Source organism: Phyllostomus hastatus, unplaced genomic scaffold, assembly GCF_019186645.2.
Source record: "Phyllostomus hastatus isolate PE091 unplaced genomic scaffold, TTU_PhHast_1.1 phas_contig_29, whole genome shotgun sequence".
Lineage (NCBI taxonomy): Eukaryota > Metazoa > Chordata > Mammalia > Chiroptera > Phyllostomidae > Phyllostomus > Phyllostomus hastatus.
Genome location: NW_025333835.1, coordinates 5,874,424 through 5,896,381, shown reverse-complemented (window position 1 = coordinate 5,896,381; position 21,958 = coordinate 5,874,424). Strand labels below are relative to the sequence as shown.

Genomic DNA, 21,958 nt, shown 5'->3' with positions numbered 1-21,958 from the left:
GACAGGTTAAAACAATACAGTTTCTTGGTACAACCACTATGGAAAATAGTGTGGAGGTTCCTCAGAAAATTAAAAATGGAATTGCCTTATGACTGTGTGGTAAAGGTACCACACAGTGGTACCTTTTGGGTACCAGTGGTTCTACTTCTGGGAATGTATCTGAAGAAACCCAAAATACTGATTCAAAAGAATATGTGCACCCTTATGTTCATTGCAATGCTATTTACAATAGCCAAGATTTGTAGGCAATCCAAGTGCCCATCAGTAAATGTGTAGATAAAAAAGTAGTGGTGCATTTACACAATGGAATACTACTCAGCCATGAAAAATAAGGAAATCTTATGCCACAACATGAATGGACCTAGAGGGTGTTATGCTCAGTGAAATAAGCCATTCAGAGAAAGACAAATACTATATGATTTCACTTATATGTAGACTCTAATGAACAAAAGTAAACAAAATAGTTTCATGGATAACAGAACAGACTGATAGCTGTTAGAAGGTAGGATGGGTATTGGGGGCTAGGTGAAAAAGGTAAAGGAATTAAGCAGTACTAATTGGTAGTTGCAGAATAGCCACAGAGACATAGATTGCTGCATGGAGAATAAGGTCAGTGATGTTGAGATAACTGGGTATGGGATCAGGTGGATGCTTGGGGCACTGGTGGGGGTGAGATGGAGGGACACTCTAGGCTGCATGGCTTTCTGGCCATTTTGCTATACATTTGAAACTGGTGTGGAACAGCATTAATTGTAAACTGTGGTTAGGGGGAAAAACAGAATTTTTAATTAAAAATGTATATAAAAATTTTTGTATACTATAATTTCAGCAATATTTAAGTGATAAAAGGCTGCAGAAAAACAAAAGTAGTTTTGTGACTGGGAGTTGTTTCTCTAATATATGTTGCTTTATATTTGATATGAACATTAATAACTACAATTTAATATATATGTAAAATAGAAAAGTACAAAAACACATAAGTTAAATAGATGTAAACATTTTGTCATATTGCTCCAGATTTTTTTTATATTATTATTATTATTATTATTATTATTATTATTATTATTTTGAGGGAAGGGAGGAAGAGAGGGGGAGAGAGAGAGAGAGACAGACAGACAGACAGACAGACATCAATGTGCGGTTGCCATGGCCTGCAACCCAGGTATGTGCCCTTACTGGGAATCGAACCTGCGATGCTTTGGTTCACAGCCTGCGCTCAATCCACTGAGCTATGCCAGCCAGGGCGGATTTTATTATTTTTTAAAGGAATAAATTTACAGAAACAGCTGAGGTCCTCCTATATACTTCCCTAGAGGTAGTCACTATTCTGGAATTGGTATAAATCAATTTAGTGCATTTACATTATGTTCATAAGTTCATGAAAGTTACTATTTTGTATACTTAAGAATGTTTATGAAAATACAGTTTTTTATTCAGCTTTTCTTGAGATGTGTCTGTGTTGATACATGTAGGGTTAGCTGGTTTATCCATTTTTTATTGCTACTTGGTTTTCCTTATATAAACATCATAGTTTATCCATTCTGCTTGGCTCTGTTAAAAAACAATGCTGTAATGAATATTCTTGTCTGTTATATTTGTGAGTTTCTCTTCAGTATATACCTAAAACTGGAATTGCAGAGCTGTGGCTGTGTGTTTTCATCCTTAGTATTGTAATCACTCTGAAGTAGCTGTCACTAACCTTACATGCCTACCAGCAAGGTTTTACAATTATTTCCTCAATGTCTTTGCTGTCACTTGTCAGCTTTATTAGTTTTTCTAATCTGGATTAGAAAATTGAGCCGTACCAGTCAGGGCCATATTTTTCAAGGCTACTGTGTATCAATAGCTGGAGAGCATGGGATAGAACTAGGACAAGTTAAAACACTAGAGAGCTCACTGGTCTTACCAAGATCCAGCCATTTTTCTTCAATAAGTGCTCACCAGGTTGCTGTAGGCCTTAGGTTAATTCCCAGAGTTCTGAAAAAGGTGATTCTGAGGTTTTTTGCCAGCTTCTTTATTGCTTTTATGGAGAGATGAGTTTTTGGAGGTATTTTTGCTAACATCATCCTCTTTATATTTTCTTGATGAAAATGTCTTCTTTGATATTTACTCTGAAAGCAAAGTATTTTTTTTGAAATGATAGCCAAAGTAATTTTACCTGCTAGAGTGATAGACTTTCTCCTTTCATTTATCAAGTAATTCTTAAAAAGAGATGTATAGTAAGTCCTTTGTTCTATCTTTGTCCCAGAGCCTAGTTCAGCTAATACTTACAGAATAACATAGTTCTCCATATGTGTAAATAATGCATGTGCAATAATATAAAGGCAATCATAAGGTAGTGTTTTGTCTCTAGATTGTTATTCTCTAGCATCTTCTTGAGATTCGTCCATATTAGAGCATATATTAGTAGTTCATCCTTTTTTAATGCTGAATACTGTTTCATTATGGATATACCACACTTTGCTTATCTATTTAATTGGTGGACATAAGGATTGTTTTTAGTTTGTTATGAACGATGCTGCTGTGAATATTTGTGCACAAATTTTTGTGTGTACTTATGTTTTAATTTCTCTCTGGTATATATCTAAGAATGAAATTTTGGGGGTTTTTGGTAACTATGTATTTACCTTTTAATAAACTGCCTAGTTGTTTTCTTAAGTGGCTTCAGCAATGTATGAGGGTTCCAGTTCTACCCATCCCCAATACCAGTTATTGCCTGATTTTTTAAAGAACATATTATTTATTTTTAGAGAGAAGGAAAGGAAGGGAGAAAGAGGGAGAGAAACATGGATGTGCAAGAGGTCCATCAATCAGTTGCCTCTCATATGCCCTGGCTCAAATGGGGACCTGGCTTGCATCCCAGGCCTGCGCCCTGACTGGGAATTGAACTGGCGATCTTTCAGTTCATAGGCTGCACTCAATTCACTGAGCCATACCAGCTAGGGCTATTGTCTAATTTTTTGATGATAGCCATCTTAGTGGGTGCATAATAGTATCTTTTTTAATGATATTTTTGAATTTTCCTAACAAATAATGACATTGACCATTTTATGTTATTAGCTATTTATATTTCTTCTTTGATGAAATCTTGTGCCCATTTTTTAATTGGGTTATTAGTTTTATGACTGAATTGTAAGAGTTCTTTATATTCTTAATACAAGTTTCTTATCAGATATATTATTTCCAAATATTTTCTCCCAGTTTGTAACTTGTGTTCTCATGTTAGTGGTGTTTTCTGAAGAAGAAAACTTTTATAATTTTGGTGAAGTATAATTTACTAATTTTTTCTTTTATGCATAGGGTCACAAAGAATTTATTCTGTTCTAAGATTTCTTTCATAGTTTCAGTGTTCATGTTTAGGTGTGTGATCCACTGTGAATTAATTTTTGTATAAGGTATGAATTGTGTGTCTAAGGTCATTTTTTACATGTGGGTATTTAATTGTCCCACCATTGTTTGTTGAGAAGACTACCCTTTCCCCATTGAATTGCCTTGGCACCTTTGTAGAAAATCAGTTGACCAGAATATAAAAGCTTAATTTTGGACCTTGTATTCTGTTCCATATGTATATCCTTATGCCAGTGCCACACTGTATTGATTACTGTAACTGTGGTTAACTTGGAAATTTGAAACGCATGTCCTCCTGTGTTCTTCTTTTTCAAATTCTTTTGGTCATGTTGGGTTCTTTTATTTCCATCTGAATTTTAGGATTAGCTTAAAAATTTCTTTAAAAAAAAGGGCTTGCTGAGAGTTCAGTGGGAATTGCAATGAATTTATAGAACAAGTTGGGGAGAATTGCCACTAAAATATTATTGAGTATTCTGATCCATAAATATAGATGCACTATCTCACCATTTATTTAGGTCTATAATTTCTCTCAGCATATTTTGTAGTCTTCAGTACATAGATCTTGTTTCTTAAATTTATTCCTACATATTTTGTTCTTTTTAATGCTATTGTATATGAAATTATTTTAATTTTGGGTTGTTGCTAGTGTATAGAAACATAATTGGTTTTGTATGACATATTGGTTTGTTTTCTATCATCATGCCTAATTCCTCAATGAGTTCTAATAGGTTTTTAAATATAGATTCTGTAGGATTTTAATCATTTTTATACTTTTTGGGGGTATAGGACCTATTTGTTTTGCTATATACTGAAGTTCTACCCCTTCATTCATTTTAAAGAATGTATTAGCCCTGGCAGGTGTGCCTTAGTGGATTGAGGGCTAACCTGTGAAACCATGGATCACTAGTTCCATTCAGGACTAGTTCCAGTCAGGGCACATGTCTTGGTTGTAGGCCAGGTCCCCAGTTGGGGGTGTGTGAGAGGCAACCATTCACTGTTGCTTCTCTCCCTCCCTTTCTCCCTCCCTCCTCTTTCTCTAAAACTAAATAAATGAACTCTAAACAAATGTATTAATCTTTGCTGTTAATCACTTCTATTTGTAATTGTTTGTGGGCTGCTTTTTTAAGTTCGTGTGAATTACTTTCCTGAGAAAGCAGTGAAATTAAAGATCTGAAACTGCTTTGTGTAATTGTATAAGATAATTTGGTCATTTCTTTTTTTAGGTTCCTCTCAACAAAATAGACTATGAGTACAGTGAATTGATATTATACCAGAATCAAGTGATGAGAGAAGCAGATCTGTTTCAGGAATCTTTGGAACATATAGAAACATATGAGAAACAAATATGTGATAAACTTTTGGTGGAAGAAATTAAAGGTTAGTTGACCTGCTTTTTCTTTTTCATGGCCTCAGTTAAAGAAAACAAAAACCATGTACTTTATTCTGTCCTAACACTTAAATAAGACTTACTATGTATCAGGCACCATTCTAAACCATTAATCATTAAGCCATTATCAATTAATTTAATCTTCATAACAACCTTATGATGTTGTTCTTTTATTCACTATAGAGTTGAGGAATGGAGAAACAGAAAGGTTAAGTGACTTATCCATAGTCACACAGCTAAGTAAGCTGGGTAGTGCTGGTTTGAGGCCAGGAATTTTGACTCCAGAGTCCATTATCTTTTTTTTTCTTTCTTCTTTTAAAAAAAAAAATACTAATTTATTTTTAGAGGGGAAGGGAGGGAGAAAGAGAGGGAGAGAAACATCAGTGTGTTGCTGCCTCTCACATGCCCTCTACTGGGAACCTGGCCCAGAACCCAGGCCTGTGTCCTGACTAGGAATTGAACCAGTGACCCCTTGCTTTGCAGGCCAGCACTCAGTCCACTGTGCCACACCAGCCAGGGCCAGATTTCATTTTCTTAAACAAAATGTTTTACTGCTTTTAGAGCTAGTCCATCTTTCTATTTATCTTTCTGTCTGTCTTTCTATTTATGTATCTGTCTGTCTCTTTCTATTTGTCTGTCTGTCTTTCCATCCATCCATATATACTCGTATATCTCCACTTACAGTAAAATATAATGAGACTAGTAAATGACTGGGATCATCAAGGAAGCAAGATTCATTATGGGTTAATTATGAAAGCAGGATTCTAATATTTTGTTATATATGTTCATCAGCAAAGAGTCAAGCACATTTTTTTTAACAAAGCTTTGTTCATCAATTACCCATTCCATAAGCAATACTCTATTATAGAATGTCCAACTGAAATAATTAGTTTAAAACTAAATTAAGTATAGTTGCAGGACTTCTAAAACTTAATAAAAATAATAGCTAACATTTGTTTATTCTTCCTGTTTCAGAGTATGGTAATTGCGTAAATCATTTTATTTAATTTAAAAGTTTAGCACTTCTGACATGAGTACTATTTACTATCTCCATTTAATAGCTGAGGACACTAAGGCCCAGAGATATTAATGACTCACTTGCCCATCTTTCTGACTTCAAAGCCCCTGTTTTTAAAACAAATTTTAATAGACTTTTTAAGAGTAGATTTAATTTTACAGCAAAATCGAATTAAAGGTTCAGAAATTTCTCATGTACTGTATGTTCCTACTCATACATCATGTCTTTCACTATCAACATCTCCTACCAGAGTGCTACATTTATTGCAGTCACTGAACATATCTTTACCACCCTAAGTGTATAGTTTACATTGCTGTTAGCTCTTGATGTTGTACACCTTCTCAGTTTTGACAAATGTATAATGACATGCATCCACCATTAAAGTATCATACTGAGTATTAGTTTTCACTGCCCTAAAAATCCTCTGTGCTCTGCCTGTTTGTTTTGCCCTGCCCCAACAGTGGCAACCACTGATCCTTTTACTGTCTCCATCGTTGTGCCTTTTTCAGAATGTCAGTGTATTTGGAATTATGCAACATGTAGGGTTTGAGATTGCTTTCTTTCTAACATGCATTGAAGTTTTCTTCATGTCTTTTCATGAGCCCTTACTTTTTAACTGCTATACTTTACACTTGTTTTCTTTGATTTTATTTTATTGATTATGCTACTATGGTTGTCTTGAGTTTTCCCCCTTTTCTGCCCTCCACCCATCACTTCCCACTCCCTCAGGAAGTCCTGCCACCACTGTTCACATCCATGGGTCATGCATATAAGTTCTTTGACTATTGCATTTGCTATACTGTACTTTGTATCTCCATGGCTATTCTGTAACTTCATATTTATACTTCTTAATTCCCTCATTTCTTCATTCATTACCCACAATCCCCTCCCATCTGTTAAGCATTATAAGGCTCTCTGTATCCATGATTCTGTCTCTGTTCTTCACATGTGTTTAATTTATTTTTTAGATTCAGTTGTTGATAAATATGTATTTTTGCCATTATAATATTCATAGTTTTGATCTTTTTGTTAAATAAGTCCCTTTAACGTTTAACATAATAATGGTTTGATAATGATGAACTCCTTTAGTTTTTTCTTGTCTGGGAAGCACTTTATCTGCCCTTTGATTCTGAATGATAGCTTTGCTGGGTAGAGCAATCTTGGCTGTAGGTCTCTGTTCTTCATGGCTTTGAATATGTATTGCCAGTCTCTTCTAGCCTGCAAAGTTTCTTTTGAGAAATCAGCTGACAGTGTTATAGGAACTACTCTGTAGTAACTAACTGCTTTTCTCTTGGTGCTTCTAAGATTCTCTATCTTTAACCTTTAGCATTTTAATTATGATGTGTCTTAGAGTGGGCTTCTTTGTGTCCATCTAGTTTGGGACTCTCTGTGCTTCCTGGACTTGCATGTCTATTTTCTTCATCAAATTAGGGAAGTTTTCTTTCATCATTTGTCCAAACAGATTTCTAATTTTTTTCTCTTCTCCTTCTGACACTGCTATAACTTGGGTGTTGGACCACTTGAAGTTGTCCCACAGGCTACTTATATTGTCCTCATTTTTGTGGATTCCTTTTTCTTCATGTTCTGATTGGTTGTTTTTTCTTTCTTACATTCTAAGTCATTGATTTGATTCTTGGCTTTATCCACTCTATTGTTTCCTGTAAATCATTCTTTATTTCCATTAGTGTATCCTTTATTTCTGACTATATCTTCTTTATGCTGTTGAGGTCCTCACTAAGTTCCTTGAGCACCCTTTTAACAAGTTTTTTGAACTCTGCATTTGATAAGATTGCTTATTTCCACTTCATTTAGCTTTTTTTCTGAAGTTTTGGTCTGTTCTTTCATTTGGGCCATGTTTCTTTGTCTCTTCGTTTTGGCAGCCTCCCTGTATTTGTTTCTGTGTATTAGGTAGAGCTGCTTTGACTCCATGTTTTGGTGATATGGCCTATGTATTAGGTGTCCTGTAGGGTCCATTGACACAGCTTCCCCTCTCTCCCAAGCTGGGTACTTGCGGCTTGCCCTTCGTGTGGGCTGAGTACACCCTCCTCTTGTAGTTGAGCTTTGGTTGCTGTAGGCAGATCAATAGGAGGGATTTACCCAGACCAGTCAGCTACAAGGTTTGGCTATGACCACTGACCACCAGTCTCTGCCCTCCATGGAGGATCAGCTGTACTACAGGGTCAGGGTGGTGGTGCTCTGACGTTGTCTGTAGCTGTCCACCGGGTGCTCTGGCCCTGTGGTTTCCCTGGCGGTGCAAGTAAAGGTCAGCTCCCATTTGTGTTTTGCCTGCAGCCATCCTGCCTGAGTTATAAAGCAATCTGAGGTGGCTGCTAATTTTGCTGGGCTTGGAGATTCCCATGCAAAGCCAAGCTGTGAATCTAGGCTGGATGTTGCTAATGCCAGGCCTGGGGCTCACTGAAACTAGCTGTTGCTTGATTGTGAGATTTTGGAAGTTGTGAAGCTTTAGCCAAGACCAGCCGTTTATAAGGAAAAGCAGTTTGTGTGGGACTGTAAGTTGGGTGGGGCAGAGTCTGTGGGGCTCTCCAAGGCAGGTCAAACAGTGCTGAGAGCTGGCCAGGTTGATGGGAGTCTCAAATATGGCACCGTCTTGCTGGCTTTGTGGTGGGGAGGGTTTAGAAAAGGGACAAAGGACTCTGCTCCCACTTTGGTGCTGGACACTTTAGTTTTTCCTCGTATGCCACTGGTGCTTTCCAAACTGCTGTCCTAGTGTGGGAGCTCAGAGGGAGTGAGTCCGAGTGAGTCCATGTGTGGCTTCTTTTAAGAGGAACTGCTTGGGGCTGTAGAAGTTTCTTCCACTAACTCAATCCCTGCTGGTTTTTGCCACTAGAAGTTGTGGGCACTTATGTTTCTGGCACTGGAACCCAGGGCTGGGGGGCCTGGTTGGGACTGGGACTCCTTGCTCCTGTGATATACCTTCTGAATTCTTATCTACTGCACATGGATGAGGGACCAGCCTGTTAGACATCTCTTCCCCTCCTACAAGTCTGGATGGATGTGGTTTCTTTAATTCCATAGTTGTCAGACTTCTATTCAACTAGATTTCTGATGGTTCTGAGTGATGGTTATTCAGTATTTTTGTTGTAATTTTGATGTGGTTATGCAAAGAGGTGAGCCATGTCTGCCTGTGTGGCCATCTTGATGGAAATCTTACTTGTTGATGTGTAGCCACTGATTGACTTAGTTCTTTTTTTAAAGATTTTATTTATTTATTTTTAGAGAGAGGGGAAGGGAGGGAGAAAGAAAGGAAGAGAAACATCAATGTGTGGTTGCCTCTCACAGTCCCCCTGCCAGGGACCTAACCTGCAACCTAGGCATGTGCAATGACTGGGAATTGAAACGTTGACCTTTTGGTTTGTAGGCCAGTGCTCAGTCTATGGAGCCACACCAGCCAGGGGAGTTTTCTAATAAATTAATATTCTGTATGTATATTTGGGATGTTGGAAGGAACCAAAAAGAATTTTAGTATAGCAGAATGTGTAAATGGAAGTCTATTTCTGAAGGCAAGCTATAAATTGATCTATGTTTAGTTATATAAACTGCAATATGCCCCAGAGGAAGGCACATACAGTACTGTCTTTCATAAACATCTATTATCCTAATGTTTAGTGCAATCTCTGGGATCAGAAAGATATTTCATGTTTAAGTTAAATGAGTGTGCCTTTAAATTTAATTTTAGGGGAAATGCTGTTGAAATTGGGAAGATTAAAAGAAGCCAGTGAAGTATTCAAAAACTTGATTGATCGGAATGCAGAAAATTGGTGTTATTATGAAGGCTTGGAAAAGGCTCTACAGCTTAGTATGTAATGATTTTTCTCCTCTACCTACATTTAGTGTTTGAAGTATAATAAAATTTAAGTTGTAATAATATTTGAGAACAAATATTTTTAGCCCTAAGATTCAGTTTTTAGTGTAGGAAAAGTACTGGTTAAACACAAAAGTGAAAATTAATTAAAATATTAAAATATTTACACTTAGGTGATAATGTGTACAGATAATTTTAGGTTCCTTGACTTACTATAATATTACCTATTCAGAGAGTTGGGAAAGAAAATGAGCATGCTCTTTCTGGGAAATGTCATAATTATTTAATGTTTTTAAAGAATTAGAGGTCTGTTATTCTCAACCTCTTTTTTTAAGATTTTATTTTATTTTTAGAGAGAGGGGAAGAAAGGGAGAAAGAGAGGGAGAGAAACACCAGTATGTGAGAGAAACATTGATTGGTTGTCTCTTGCACGCCCCACACACACACACATTGGGGACCTGGGCTGCAACCCAGGCATGTGCCCTGACTGGGAATTGAACCAGTGACCTTTTGGTTCACAGGCTGGCACTCAGTCCACTGAGCCACACCAGCCAGGGCTTAACCTCTTAATATAAGAATTGGGCCAAAGAAATTTTACTGAGAGTATATGGTATATAGCATTGGCATAAAAGTTAGTCTCTCTCTTTTTTTTTAATCTTTTTTTTAAGATTTTATTTATTTATTTTTAGAGAGGGAAGGGAGGGAGAGAGAGAGAGAGAGAAACATCAATGTGTGGTTGCTGGGGGTCATGGCCTGCAACCCGGGCATGTACCCTGACTGGGAATCGAACCTGCGACACTTTGGTTCACAACCCGTGCTCAGTCCACTGAGCTATGCCAGCCAGGGCTAAAAGTTAGTCTCTTAATGTCAAATTAAGTTAATTTGTGTAGCAAAAAATACTTCACATCTTTTAAAATTATATGACCCTGACCCCTTTCAGAAATATAAAGTAGCAGTCCAAATATTTCCTAATATTTTCATAATTAGATATTATTAGGAGTTAATATTTCTAAAATCATATTACTTATGGATAAATATATGGCTCAGGGGTGTTCAAACAGCAGAACTTTTTAAATTTAAAAAGTGTGCTAAAAGGTAGCTACCCATATTCATTTATGGTAGTATGAACCATAAGAAAAGTTTATTTGTGGTATCCTAAAGTTATCCACTGTTATAAATTAATCCAAGTTTTCTGTTTGTATTTAGGATTTAATATTATAATTTTTAAAGTACTTTTCTTAGATATTTTTAAGGAAATGATGAAAATTTAATTTTTGGTTAGATCATTTTTTTTTTAAAGGACTCAAGTCATAATGTCTGAAAGTTGGAAATGTGAGAAAACTATGATTTTTCTTTAAACTACCAGTTATTACTGTACATGTGGTTAATAATATTGTTTACATGCTTTAGTGAAATGTATGTATTATATTCCTTATGTCAGGATCCATACTTACTCTAAAATGTATTGTTTGTAAAACTAATTATATTACTTTATCTTTTTAGGTTCCTTAGGACCTTTTCTTCCCCATGGTAAGTTCTGGAGCTCCAACTTGTGACTTGAAATAGGGCATTGAAATGGTTTGATTTTGCTTAATGTTAATTTAACTACTTTATAAGACTTGTTATATCTGATGTAGTGAAAAAAATTATGTTATACTTACAGCTTGTCATTTTTTAACATTAGGCCTGTGAGGTTGCTTTTTTAAAAAAACCTTCATGTGAATTTTAGTGGAAGGGTTCTTAATATTTCATGAAGTCTCCAATTGTGAAAATTATTTTTCACATATCCAAGTTCTAAAAATCCAGCCACATTGGAGCTCCAAAACATTATTGGGGGAAGGAAAGAGTCTTAAAATCAGACAAGTGCAGTGTTTATAATCATGATACTGAACACTACATCGTTTATTATGAGATATTTTGATTGCTAACACCAAGAGTTATTCTTAAAATAATTGTATTTCTGTAGTTTGAATTAAAATACTCTATAAACCTTATAGTTTAAAAACAAGTTTTTTGCTTTTTTGAAAATTCTGCTGTAAGTTGGCTTAGTGTTTATGTAAAATAATGCATGTAGTCAGTCTCTTTGTAAATTATGCAGGATATTGTTTTAGAATAACAAATCAGATCAAGATTATATTCTGGAAATTGTTGTTGCAGAGTATTATATAGTTTGTATGTAGAGCCTCTATCTAGTTCTATAAAATTAGGTTGGTCTTGGGAGGGAAGATACAACTTTCTGTTGGAAGTATACTCTATATCATTGTATTTGGGAGGAATGATTGCTACTTTAAACATGATGTGTAGTAATGGGATTCTTTATAATAGAGTTTCATTGAAGATATTAAGTGTCAAAGCTACCTTAGATATTTCATTTATCATCCTACATATGAAACATTTGCATTCAAGATCTTAAAAGTGTTGCTTCTCTAAGCCTAATCAATGGATATTATACACTTCTGTGGGGATGTGTGTAGGCTTCATTGGGCTAGAAGGTTTATGTAAGATATATTATAAAGCAGTGATTTTCAAATTTTTTCATTTTATGACACATAAACTAATGACTAAAATCCTGCTGCACTCCAAAAAATATATTTTTTGCCAATCTGACAGAAAAAAAGGAGGTATAATTTTGATTCATTCACACTGGATAGCTGTTGTCATCTTTTAATTTGCCCATCTAAGGGAAAAGACATCAGTGCTCCTGACTGCATAGTCAAGTGTTGCATGTTTTAAAAATTCTCACAGCACACCAGTTGAAAATCGCTCTTATAAAGAAACATTTTCATGGGTTCTGCAGTAAGGAATATAAGACAAAGGCACTATGAGGTATCTTGAATCTTTGCATCTTGTATATATGAATTGAGTTGGATATAAAATCTGTTGTAATTAGAGAAATTTTGAATTTCTCCAGATTGGGTTTAAAATGGTAATTTACTGATTATATTATTTTACCACCACAGAATTTTTAATGTTATAAAAATTGAGAGCAGCTTTAATATTGTTAATGCAATTTCTATAACTTAATTTTTAAAGTGTATTAGTGTTCCATCATCGATAGAGGTTTTGATGCTTTGAATCTCACACGTATTTACTGACAACAGGCACTTTAGAAGAGAGGCTTCAGATTTATGAAGAAATTAGTAAGCAGCACCCCAGAGCAATTTCACCTAGAAGATTACCTTTGAATCTTGTCCCAGGTAATATTAGGTTATCTTTTGTAATACTAATATTTGTCAAAATTACTCATCACTATTTACATTTTGAAAACTTGTTTTTGTATAGGGTTTACTTTACATCTATATTCTTCTTGGGGATGGGAATGGTCAGTTTTGAATATATTATGCATATGTTGATAAGTGCAATGTATAGCTATGCTGGTTTTATGTATAAAATTATATAAAATTAAAATTATATAAAATTGTTATCAAATTATATAAAGTTGTTTTTTCTTATGTGACTTTCAAAATTAAATGCAGTATTTAGAAGGTAAATTAAATTTGGTCAAGTTGATGACAAATTTCACATGTGGTATTATGATTTCAGTAATAGAAAATGTGAAGTTTTAGATCTTTTTATGGTATAAATTCAGAGTTGTGAGCTCTTTGTGCCCACAGTGTTCAATATAAGAATATCACTACCATTCCTGTTAAAGGTCCTCTCTCCCCAGTTAACAGTTTTTCTGAAATTTGTTTTTTATCATGACATTCTTTTTATAGAGCTCCACATATATTATATTCCTAGAAACAAAAACTAAAAAACCCCTTGCTTTTGAACTTTTTGTAAATTGAGTACTGTGGTTTGTATTCTGTGATTTGCTTTTATTGAACAATAATATGTTAATAATTTTGATACAAGTTGTTGCATGAAGCTGAACTCATTCACTTTTGAGCTGTATAGGAGGAGAGAGCTTCAGATAGTTGATACTTTGTTGATGATTTCATACAAAATTTTACCTTTTAAAAAATCATTTTTATTTTTAGTTGGAAGTGTTATAATATTGAGTTATTTATTGGGACTTCTGACATGTCTTTGATACAAGTCAGACCCTAGAAAGCTAATAAAACTTTTAAAAATCTCTATTGTAGGCATGGGGTAAGGAAAGAGTGTATTTTCTTTTTTTTTTAAGATTTTATTTATTTATTTTTAGAGAGGGAAGGGAGGGAGAGAGAGAGAGAGAGAAACATCAATGTGCGGTTGCTGGGGGCCATGGCCTGCAACCCATGCATATGCCCTTATTGGGAATCGAACCTGCGACACTTTGGTTCGCAGCCCATGCTCAATCCACTGAGCTACGCCAGCCAGGGCTTGGAAAGAGTATATTTTCTAAATGATTGCTCCTTTACAGAAGATATATTTGTTTAAATAATTGGGCTGTAATTTCTTTTTATCAAAAGATTCATGGAAATTGAAAGTACTTTAGTTATTAACTGGCTTACAAAATATATGAACTACTTCTTAGAAATGTATTGGTTTAGACAGTAAATACAGATTCATTAAAAAATTTCTACTGGTATATTTCAGTTCCACAGATGATGAATAATAGTCTTCTGATCCTTTTTGTTTTTGTTTTGTTTTGTATTTCTGAAATACTGAGCAGATATTCCTAATGTTTTCCAGGGAACATTAGGTCCAAATGGATATTAATAGGCTTGATGGGGAGGGTACTGGTATACTGAGCTGTTCTTTAGTTAAGTGCATTTGGGAAACTGGATTAAACACAAAATCAGGTTTCTTAAGGACTTCTTAGAAATTTTAATATACAGGTTGGGGCAAAAGTAGGCGTATAGTTGTGAGTACAGGAAACACAGAGTTTATTCTTGTTATTTATTAACTATTGTATTATTTTCCATTTGTAAACCTGTATTTTGCCCCACCCTGTATGCATTGTGAATTTCCAAGATGGGGTATACTGTGCAGAGAGGGACATTCTCCTAATAAAAGTGTTTCATGGAAGATGCTTGGGCTCTCATTTCTGTATCTGCTTTTTAAAAAAAATTACAATTGAAATATCATTCCCATAAAATAAAATGCACTTCTGAAAGTGTGTTACTCAGTGATTTAGTATATTCATGAAGTTGTGCCAGCATGGTCACTGCTCTAGTTGAAGAAAATTTCCAGGACTTCCAGTCAAGATGGTGGCATAAGTAAACATGGCTTACCACCTCACACAACCACTTCAAAATTACAATGAAAAGAAAAAAACAATCACTCAGAACCAACAGAAATCAAGTTGAGTGTAAGTTGGACAACTATGAAACTAAAGAAAACACATCCATCCAGACTGGTAGGAGGCAAGGAGACATGAATACACTGGTCTCACATCCATGTGTGGTGGATAAAAATTTGGGAGAGATATTCAGGGAGCAAGAAGTCCCAGCTCCACACCAGGCCCCCCAGCACAGGGTTCCAGTGTCAGGTGGATAAGTCCCTACAACTTCTGGCTGCAGAAACCAGCGGGGACTTAATTGGTGGAAGAAACTTCTGGAGTCCCAAGCAGTTCCTATTAAAGAGCCACACATGGACTTACTCGGACTCCCTTCCTCTGAACTCCAGCATTGGGATAGCTTGAAAGGCCCCAGTGGCATACAGATGTGTCTGGCATCAAGATGGGAGCAGGGGGACAGCTTTCTCCCAGACAGAAATGTGGGCAGAGGCCATGGTCCCTTTTCTGAACCCTCGCCACACAGATCCACAGAGCCAGCAAACAGGTGCCATATCTGAGACTCCATCACCTGGTTAACACATTTAGCCTGGCCCTGGAGATTCCCTGAGACTCAGTCCCACCCAAGTTGTGGGCCCACCCAGACTGTTAACTGTGACTTTTCTATATGGTTGACTGGTCTTGGCTCATGCTGCATAACTTCCTAAATCCTCTTAAACAACAGCTAGCCTCAGTAAGCCCCCAGCCCTTGTACCTCTTGCTAAGTGGTCCCAGGCCCAGTATTAGAAGCAGCCAATCTAGATCCACAGTTTGGCTTTGGCTGGGAACCACCAAACCCAGCTTAAGTAGCGGCCATCTGAGATTGCTTTATAGCCCCAGCTGTGGCTTCAGGCAAAATACAGGTTGGGGCTGACCTTGGCCTGTACCACCTGGGAAACCCCAAGCCTGCTCACCCAGTGGATAACTAAAGACCCTGTCAGAACACCCCACCCTGCTCCTGCACTTCTGATCCTGCAAAGAGGATGAAGGTTGATGGTCAGTAATCTGACTGGTCTAGGTAAATCCCTCCCATTAATCTGCCTACAGCAACCAAGGCTCAACTATAAGAGGAGGCTGTACCAGCCTGCATGAAGGGCAAATCTCTAGCATCCAGCTTGGGTGATAAGATAGCCTATGCCACTGGACCCTACAGGACACCTACTACATTAGGCCACACTACAAAGTCATGGAGTCAAAGCAGCTTTACCTAATAGGTACAAACAAACACGGATGCTTCCCAAATGAGACAGAGAAACATCCAAATGAAATAATAGGTCAAAACTCCAGAAAAAGAGCTAAACAAAATAGAGATAAGCAATCTATCAGATGCAGAGTTCAAAACACTGGTCAGAAGGATTCTCGAGGAACTCAGTGAGGACCTCAACAGCATAAAAAAGATCCAGTCAGAAACGAAAGGTACACTATTGAAATAAAGAACAATTTAGAGGAAAACAACAGTAGAGGGGGAAAAAGCCAAGAATCACATCAATGATTTGGAACATAAGGAAGAAAAATCAACCAATCAGAACAAGAAGAAGAAAAAGGGATCCAAAAAATGACAGTATAAACAGCCTCTGGGACAACTTCAAGATATCCAACATTTGCATCATAGGGGTTCCAGAAGGAGAAGAGAAAGAGAAATTGGAAATCCGTTTGAAAAAATAATGAAAGAAAAATTTCCTGATCTGGCCAAGGAAATAGACTTGCAATTTTAGGAAACACAAGAGAGTCCCAAACAAGATGGATGCAGAAAGGCCCACTCTAAGACACATCATAATTAAAATTTCAAAGGTTAAAGATAAGAAGAGAATCTTAAAAACAGCAAGAAAAATGCAATTAGTTACCCATAGGGGAGGTCCCATAAGACTGTCAGCTGATTTCTGAAAAGAAACTTTCAGGCTAGAAGGGATTGTCAAGAAATACTCCAAAGTCATGAACATCAGGGTCCTATAGCCAAGATTGCTGTACTCAGCAAAGATAACATTTAGAATCAAAGGGCAGATAGTTTCCCAGACAAGGAAAAACTAAAGGAGTTCATTATTTCCTAACCATTATTATATGAAATGTTAAATAAGAGACTTATATTTAAGAAAAAGAAGACCACAACTAGGGACAGTAAAATGGTAATACATACATATATATCAACAATTGAATCTTAAAAAACAAAGCGAACTAGAACAGAGACAGAATCATGGATCTGGAGAACATTTTGATAGGTACCAGATGGGAGGGGTGAGGGGAAGAATGGGTGAAGAGGTGAGGGGATTAAGAAGTACAAATATGTAGCTAAGAATAGCCACGAGGATGTCAAGTACAATATGGAAAATGGAGTAGCCAAAGAACTTATTCACATGACCCATGGCCATGAACAATGGATTGCCTGAGGGAGTGAGCAGTACTAGGTGGGGGGGGAGAAAGGGTGAAAAATTGGGACAACTGTAATATCACAATCAATAAAATATAATGTAAAGATGTTTTATTCACACCTGAAAGAAACCTGTACCTACTAACAGTCACACCCACCCACCCCAATCCCTAACCTTCAACCCTCCTCCCATGCTCCCTCAGCACCAGGCAGAACCACTAATCTACTTTCTTTCCTTATGTATTTGCTTGTTTTGAACATTTCATCCCTGCCATAATTGGCTGTTTTGTGTGGCTTTTTTTTTCTTCTTTTAAATGAGTTTTAGGGGGTGTTTTATATTTCATAATGGGAGTTGGGAATATCTTCTTATTTTGGAACTTTCAGATGCATTTCTGTGCTTCTTAGGAAAGGAAAGAAAGCCTGTAATGTCAAGATTACAAAACGAGTTCTTAGTTTTGTTATTTCTTTATGGAATATGGGGCTTCAAGTTTATACTGCCTAGATTTATTTTTACAGTTAATGATGTTTGATAAAAGCTCTCAGTACATGATAGGAAATGTATTTTTATTGAAAGATAGCCTGGAACCGACTGTTGATTGTGAAGTGCGTAGGTTAAAGTGGAATCACCCTGTATCCTCTGGAATTTTATTTTACAAGATAGGTCTCAGTAGAGGGGCCTGAGGTCATAGGCTTCAAAGGTGATCACTGTGAGGTTATAAGATACATGTATTTACAAAGTTCTAGTGAACATATATAAAATTGTTCAAGTACTTAACTGTACCTGTGGAAAATCTGAATACTTTATAAAGGTATTTTGCCTTTCTAGAAAAAATATATGTGTAATAAGAAAGGCATCTCACCATGATCAAAAACAAATTAAGAACTTTTCTAAAAAGCATAGGACTCAACACAAGATAAAACTTTTGAAAAAGGCTTTCTAGTTTTTAACTATAAAGGTGTAATACCGTACAGTGTAGTGAATACAGCAGAATTCCTGAGGCAGTCCTCTAATAACCTAAAATTTTAAGTGCTGAGAAAAGAATGCAGAGACATAGCCCCTTTTTAAAACAATTAGTCAGCTCTGTCTGAGGTATCTCAGTGGATTGAGTGCCAGCCTTCGAAACAGGGTCCCTGGTTCGATTCCCAGTCAGGGCACATGCCTAGGTTCCAGGCCAGGTTTCCAGTACGGGGCTTGCGAAAGGCAACCACACATTGATGTTTCTTTTTCTCTCTTTCTCCCTCCTTTCCCCTCTCTAAAAATAAATCATGTCTTTAAAAAATAATTAGTCATCATGTTCTATTAGTCTTCACTGGCCAAGGTGGAGAGAGAGGGAAGGTGATAATGGAGAGTATGAGACACAGAATGCTAGTCAAATTTTGCTCTGTTGATTTTTGTTTCATTTATTTATTTTGAGATGTAATTTATATATAACATTGGGGAAATTTTAAGGTGCAGAATTATTGATTTGATATATTTATATATTGCAATATTACCAGTGTAATGTTAGCTAACACCTCCATCTGGTTACATAATTATCATTTGTGTTTTAAGGTGAGAACATGCTCCATAATTTAGAATATATTTTCAGTTAATCAGATACAGTCTCATATTAATGTTTATGTTAAATTATTTTAGCATTCATTTTGGGGACATCAATTTTTATGTGAATCTATGCTACACATCTGAAGAGAATTAGTATAGCATCTATGTAGTCACATAACTGGTTTGTAAACTGTAATGCTAAGCAGGCATATAATGATTGATGGGCATTTTTCCCCTCCAAGGAAAGACTATGGAGTTACTAAAAAGTTACATTAAAATAACTAGGAAGAAAGGAAATTACTTGTTTTTTGAAAGGGTTTTTCTTATACCTAAGGCAAAAAATTGTAAGATGGGTAGATAGTAATTTTTGAACACAGAGTGTGACTGAGTAGTTGAGTAGCTGTGTTGGCTTCTTGTTTAGATAATACATTCATACAATTTAAATAAAAAAGTACAAAAGGATTTTTTTAAGTGAAAGTCTTTTTTTCTGCCTCTGTTTCCTGGCCACCAAGTTTACTTCCCTAGAGATAGCCATTGTTACCGGTGGATGGTGTGCAGTTCCAGAAGTCCATTGTGCTCAGACAAACAAAAATATGTATGGCAAGTTTATTTATACATTTTTCCCTTTTGTACAAAAGTAGTACATACATACGTTGCTCTCTTTCTCCCCTCCCCCCACTTAACTCACTATCTGGAGTTTAGTTGTATTTGCACATAAGAGCTTCCTCACTTTTTTTCCTCATAGCTGCACAGGTATGGAAAAAGAGGCTTTTAATATTGTGGATAATTGGGAGTTGAGTATATTATAGTATTTTATATCCAATTGCCAGTGTGATCTGCATAGACTGAGAAATTTGACCAAGTAGAGTTTAGAGTAGCTTCTGACATGAAGATAAAATGCTTGTTTTTTCAGTGGATGATAGCAAATATGGAAACGATTCTTAACCACAGAAATAGAAGAGCTGTCAGATACCAAGGCATACAATGATAGACAACACGTATTGAGTGATTACTGTGTGCCATACACATTGCTTATTGCTATATACTTGTTTGAGTGAGATAACAGTATCTTGAGACTAGTGATGGTGTTATCCTCATCTTTCACAGTGGAGAAAGTGAGGTTTTTAGTGGACAGTTATTTATGCAAGGCCATACAAAATAATTGGAGATTTATGCATTTCTGTAAGCAGCATCATCTTTTCCTGTCTACCGCAATATTAACTCTTGCTTTATATCAGAGGAAGTGCTGGAAAGATTTGATCTGTGAAATTACTTTAAAAGAAGTAATGATGTATATTTAACCCAAATAGATTTGTTTTAAAATTTTTTTTATTGATTGATTTTAGGGAGTGGGGGAGAGAAACATCAATTTCCTGTTCTATTTACTTATGTTGGTTGATTATTTTATGTGCCCTGACTGGGGATTAAACCCACAACATTGGCATAGCGAGATTATGCTCTAATCAACTGAGATCTAGTCAGAGCTACCGAAGAGAAATTTTGTATTGTCTTGGTAATCTGTGATTTTCATAAAACCTATTCTTAAAGATTAATGATAATCTGAAAAGTCTGTGTAGTAAATTGAGCTAACAAATGTATCTTTTGCCCTGGCTGGCATAGCTCAGTGGATTGAGCGCGGGCTGCAAACCAAAAGGGTTTGATTCCCAGTTAGGGTACATGCCTGGGTTGCAGGCCATGACCCCCAGCAACCGCACATTGATGTTTCTCTCTCTCTCTCTCTATCTCCCTCCCTTCCCTTTCTAAATAATAAATAAATAAAATCTTTAAAAAACACAGATGTATCTTTTTATATTTGATAAATTTTCCACTCAAAATTTAAATTGCTCTTAAATTTTGTAACATCTGATACTGAGTATATGTATATTTTGTTCAGTATGATTAGTCAAAACAAATAGAAATAATCACTTTGGGTATTTTTTTAGTAAAGTGTTGTGATTCATAAAGAAACCTTAAGAGTTCATTTCCTTAATCTTACTTTAGGTTAAACCATTTATGACATATATGTATCTTTTTTAAAAAAATGAGTAGACAAGCCCTGGCTGGCGTAGCTCAGTGGATTGAGTGCAGGCTTCGAACCAAAGCATCGCAGGTTCAATTCCCAGTCAGGGCACATTCCTGGATTGCAGGCCATATCCCCCAGCAACCGCACATTAATGTTTCTCTCTCTCTCTTTCTCCCTCCCTTTCCTCTCTAAAAATAAATAAATAAAATCTTTAAAAAAATGAGTAGACAAATCCATGCCTTTATATATATTACTGTCAGAAAGTTCATATATCTGAGTTAGAGCCTTTGTATTTAATATGAAAATTTTTTCAATTTTTTTGTACTTTCAAAAAGGAATTTCCATTTTCAAAACTTGGTAAGGTTTTAACAATAATAGAATTATTCACTCCATGTTGCAAATAGGGTATTTTAATTCTAATGTTAGAATGCCCAAGGGCTCAATCTAATGCCTATGTTTTGTTTTTTTTTTTTTTACTTACTGTCTTTCTTACACCTGAAATATTAACTTCATGATTTTTAAATTTTAATCACTGCTATATCCCTAATACTGGGAACAGTGCCTGGTACATAGGAGGTGCTTTAAAAAAAAGATTTTATGTATGTATGTATTTATTTTTACAGAGAGTAGAAGGGAGGGAGGAAGAAGGAGAAAAATATTGAAATGGGAGAGAAACATTGACGGGATGCCCCTCACACACCAGCAGCTGGGTATCTGGCCTGCAACCCAGGCATGTGCCTTGACTCTGAGAATCTAACTGGCAACCTTTTGTTTTGCAGATGGGCAGTCAGTCCACTGAGCCACACCAGTCAGGGCAATAGGTGCTTTTCAGATGTTTGTGGAATGAATGAATATTGAAGTAATCACTAGTTACTTTGGAAAACATTTGTAAATATTGCTTTAGTTTTTTTAAAATGTATTTTTGCTGCTGCTTGAATACAGTATGCATTACAGTAGAATCATTTTATAGTCTTCAGAGTGCTTTATGAGTTGACTGCTGATAGTAGGACTGAGTCTGTGCTGGTCATTGAGATTAGGAAAGATATTTGCTATGGGGACTATATTTAGAATGGATAGAGTAGGTTACTTTTACTCAAGGCTGCACAGTTTTATCTCTCTGGAACTGTTACTTGAAGTTATTTTGAACCTAGGTCTAGGGAAAACTATAGTTGCTGTCTGAGATATTTGGTATTAGGCTTTTTGGTGGTAACAAGCAAGAAGTCATGCAGACTGATTGGGTTTAAAAATTGT

The 21,958-nt window shown here is 36.0% G+C and overlaps 1 protein-coding gene across 3 annotated transcripts in view; it reads left to right on the top strand.

Annotated features, from left to right (window-relative positions):
- Positions 1 to 21,958, top strand: part of NAA16 (N-alpha-acetyltransferase 16, NatA auxiliary subunit) — a 77,898-nt gene that overhangs the window by 14,791 nt on the left and 41,149 nt on the right. For 2 of the 3 annotated variants that reach the window (XM_045839206.1, XM_045839204.1), the window contains 4 exons: positions 4,572 to 4,725; positions 9,451 to 9,570; positions 11,080 to 11,106; positions 12,678 to 12,773. In XM_045839206.1, coding sequence (XP_045695162.1) covers positions 4,572 to 4,725; positions 9,451 to 9,570; positions 11,080 to 11,106; positions 12,678 to 12,773 — 397 coding nt within the window. The remainder of the gene's footprint in view (positions 1 to 4,571; positions 4,726 to 9,450; positions 9,571 to 11,079; positions 11,107 to 12,677; positions 12,774 to 21,958) is intronic. The other variant, XM_045839205.1, reaches the window with a different exon arrangement.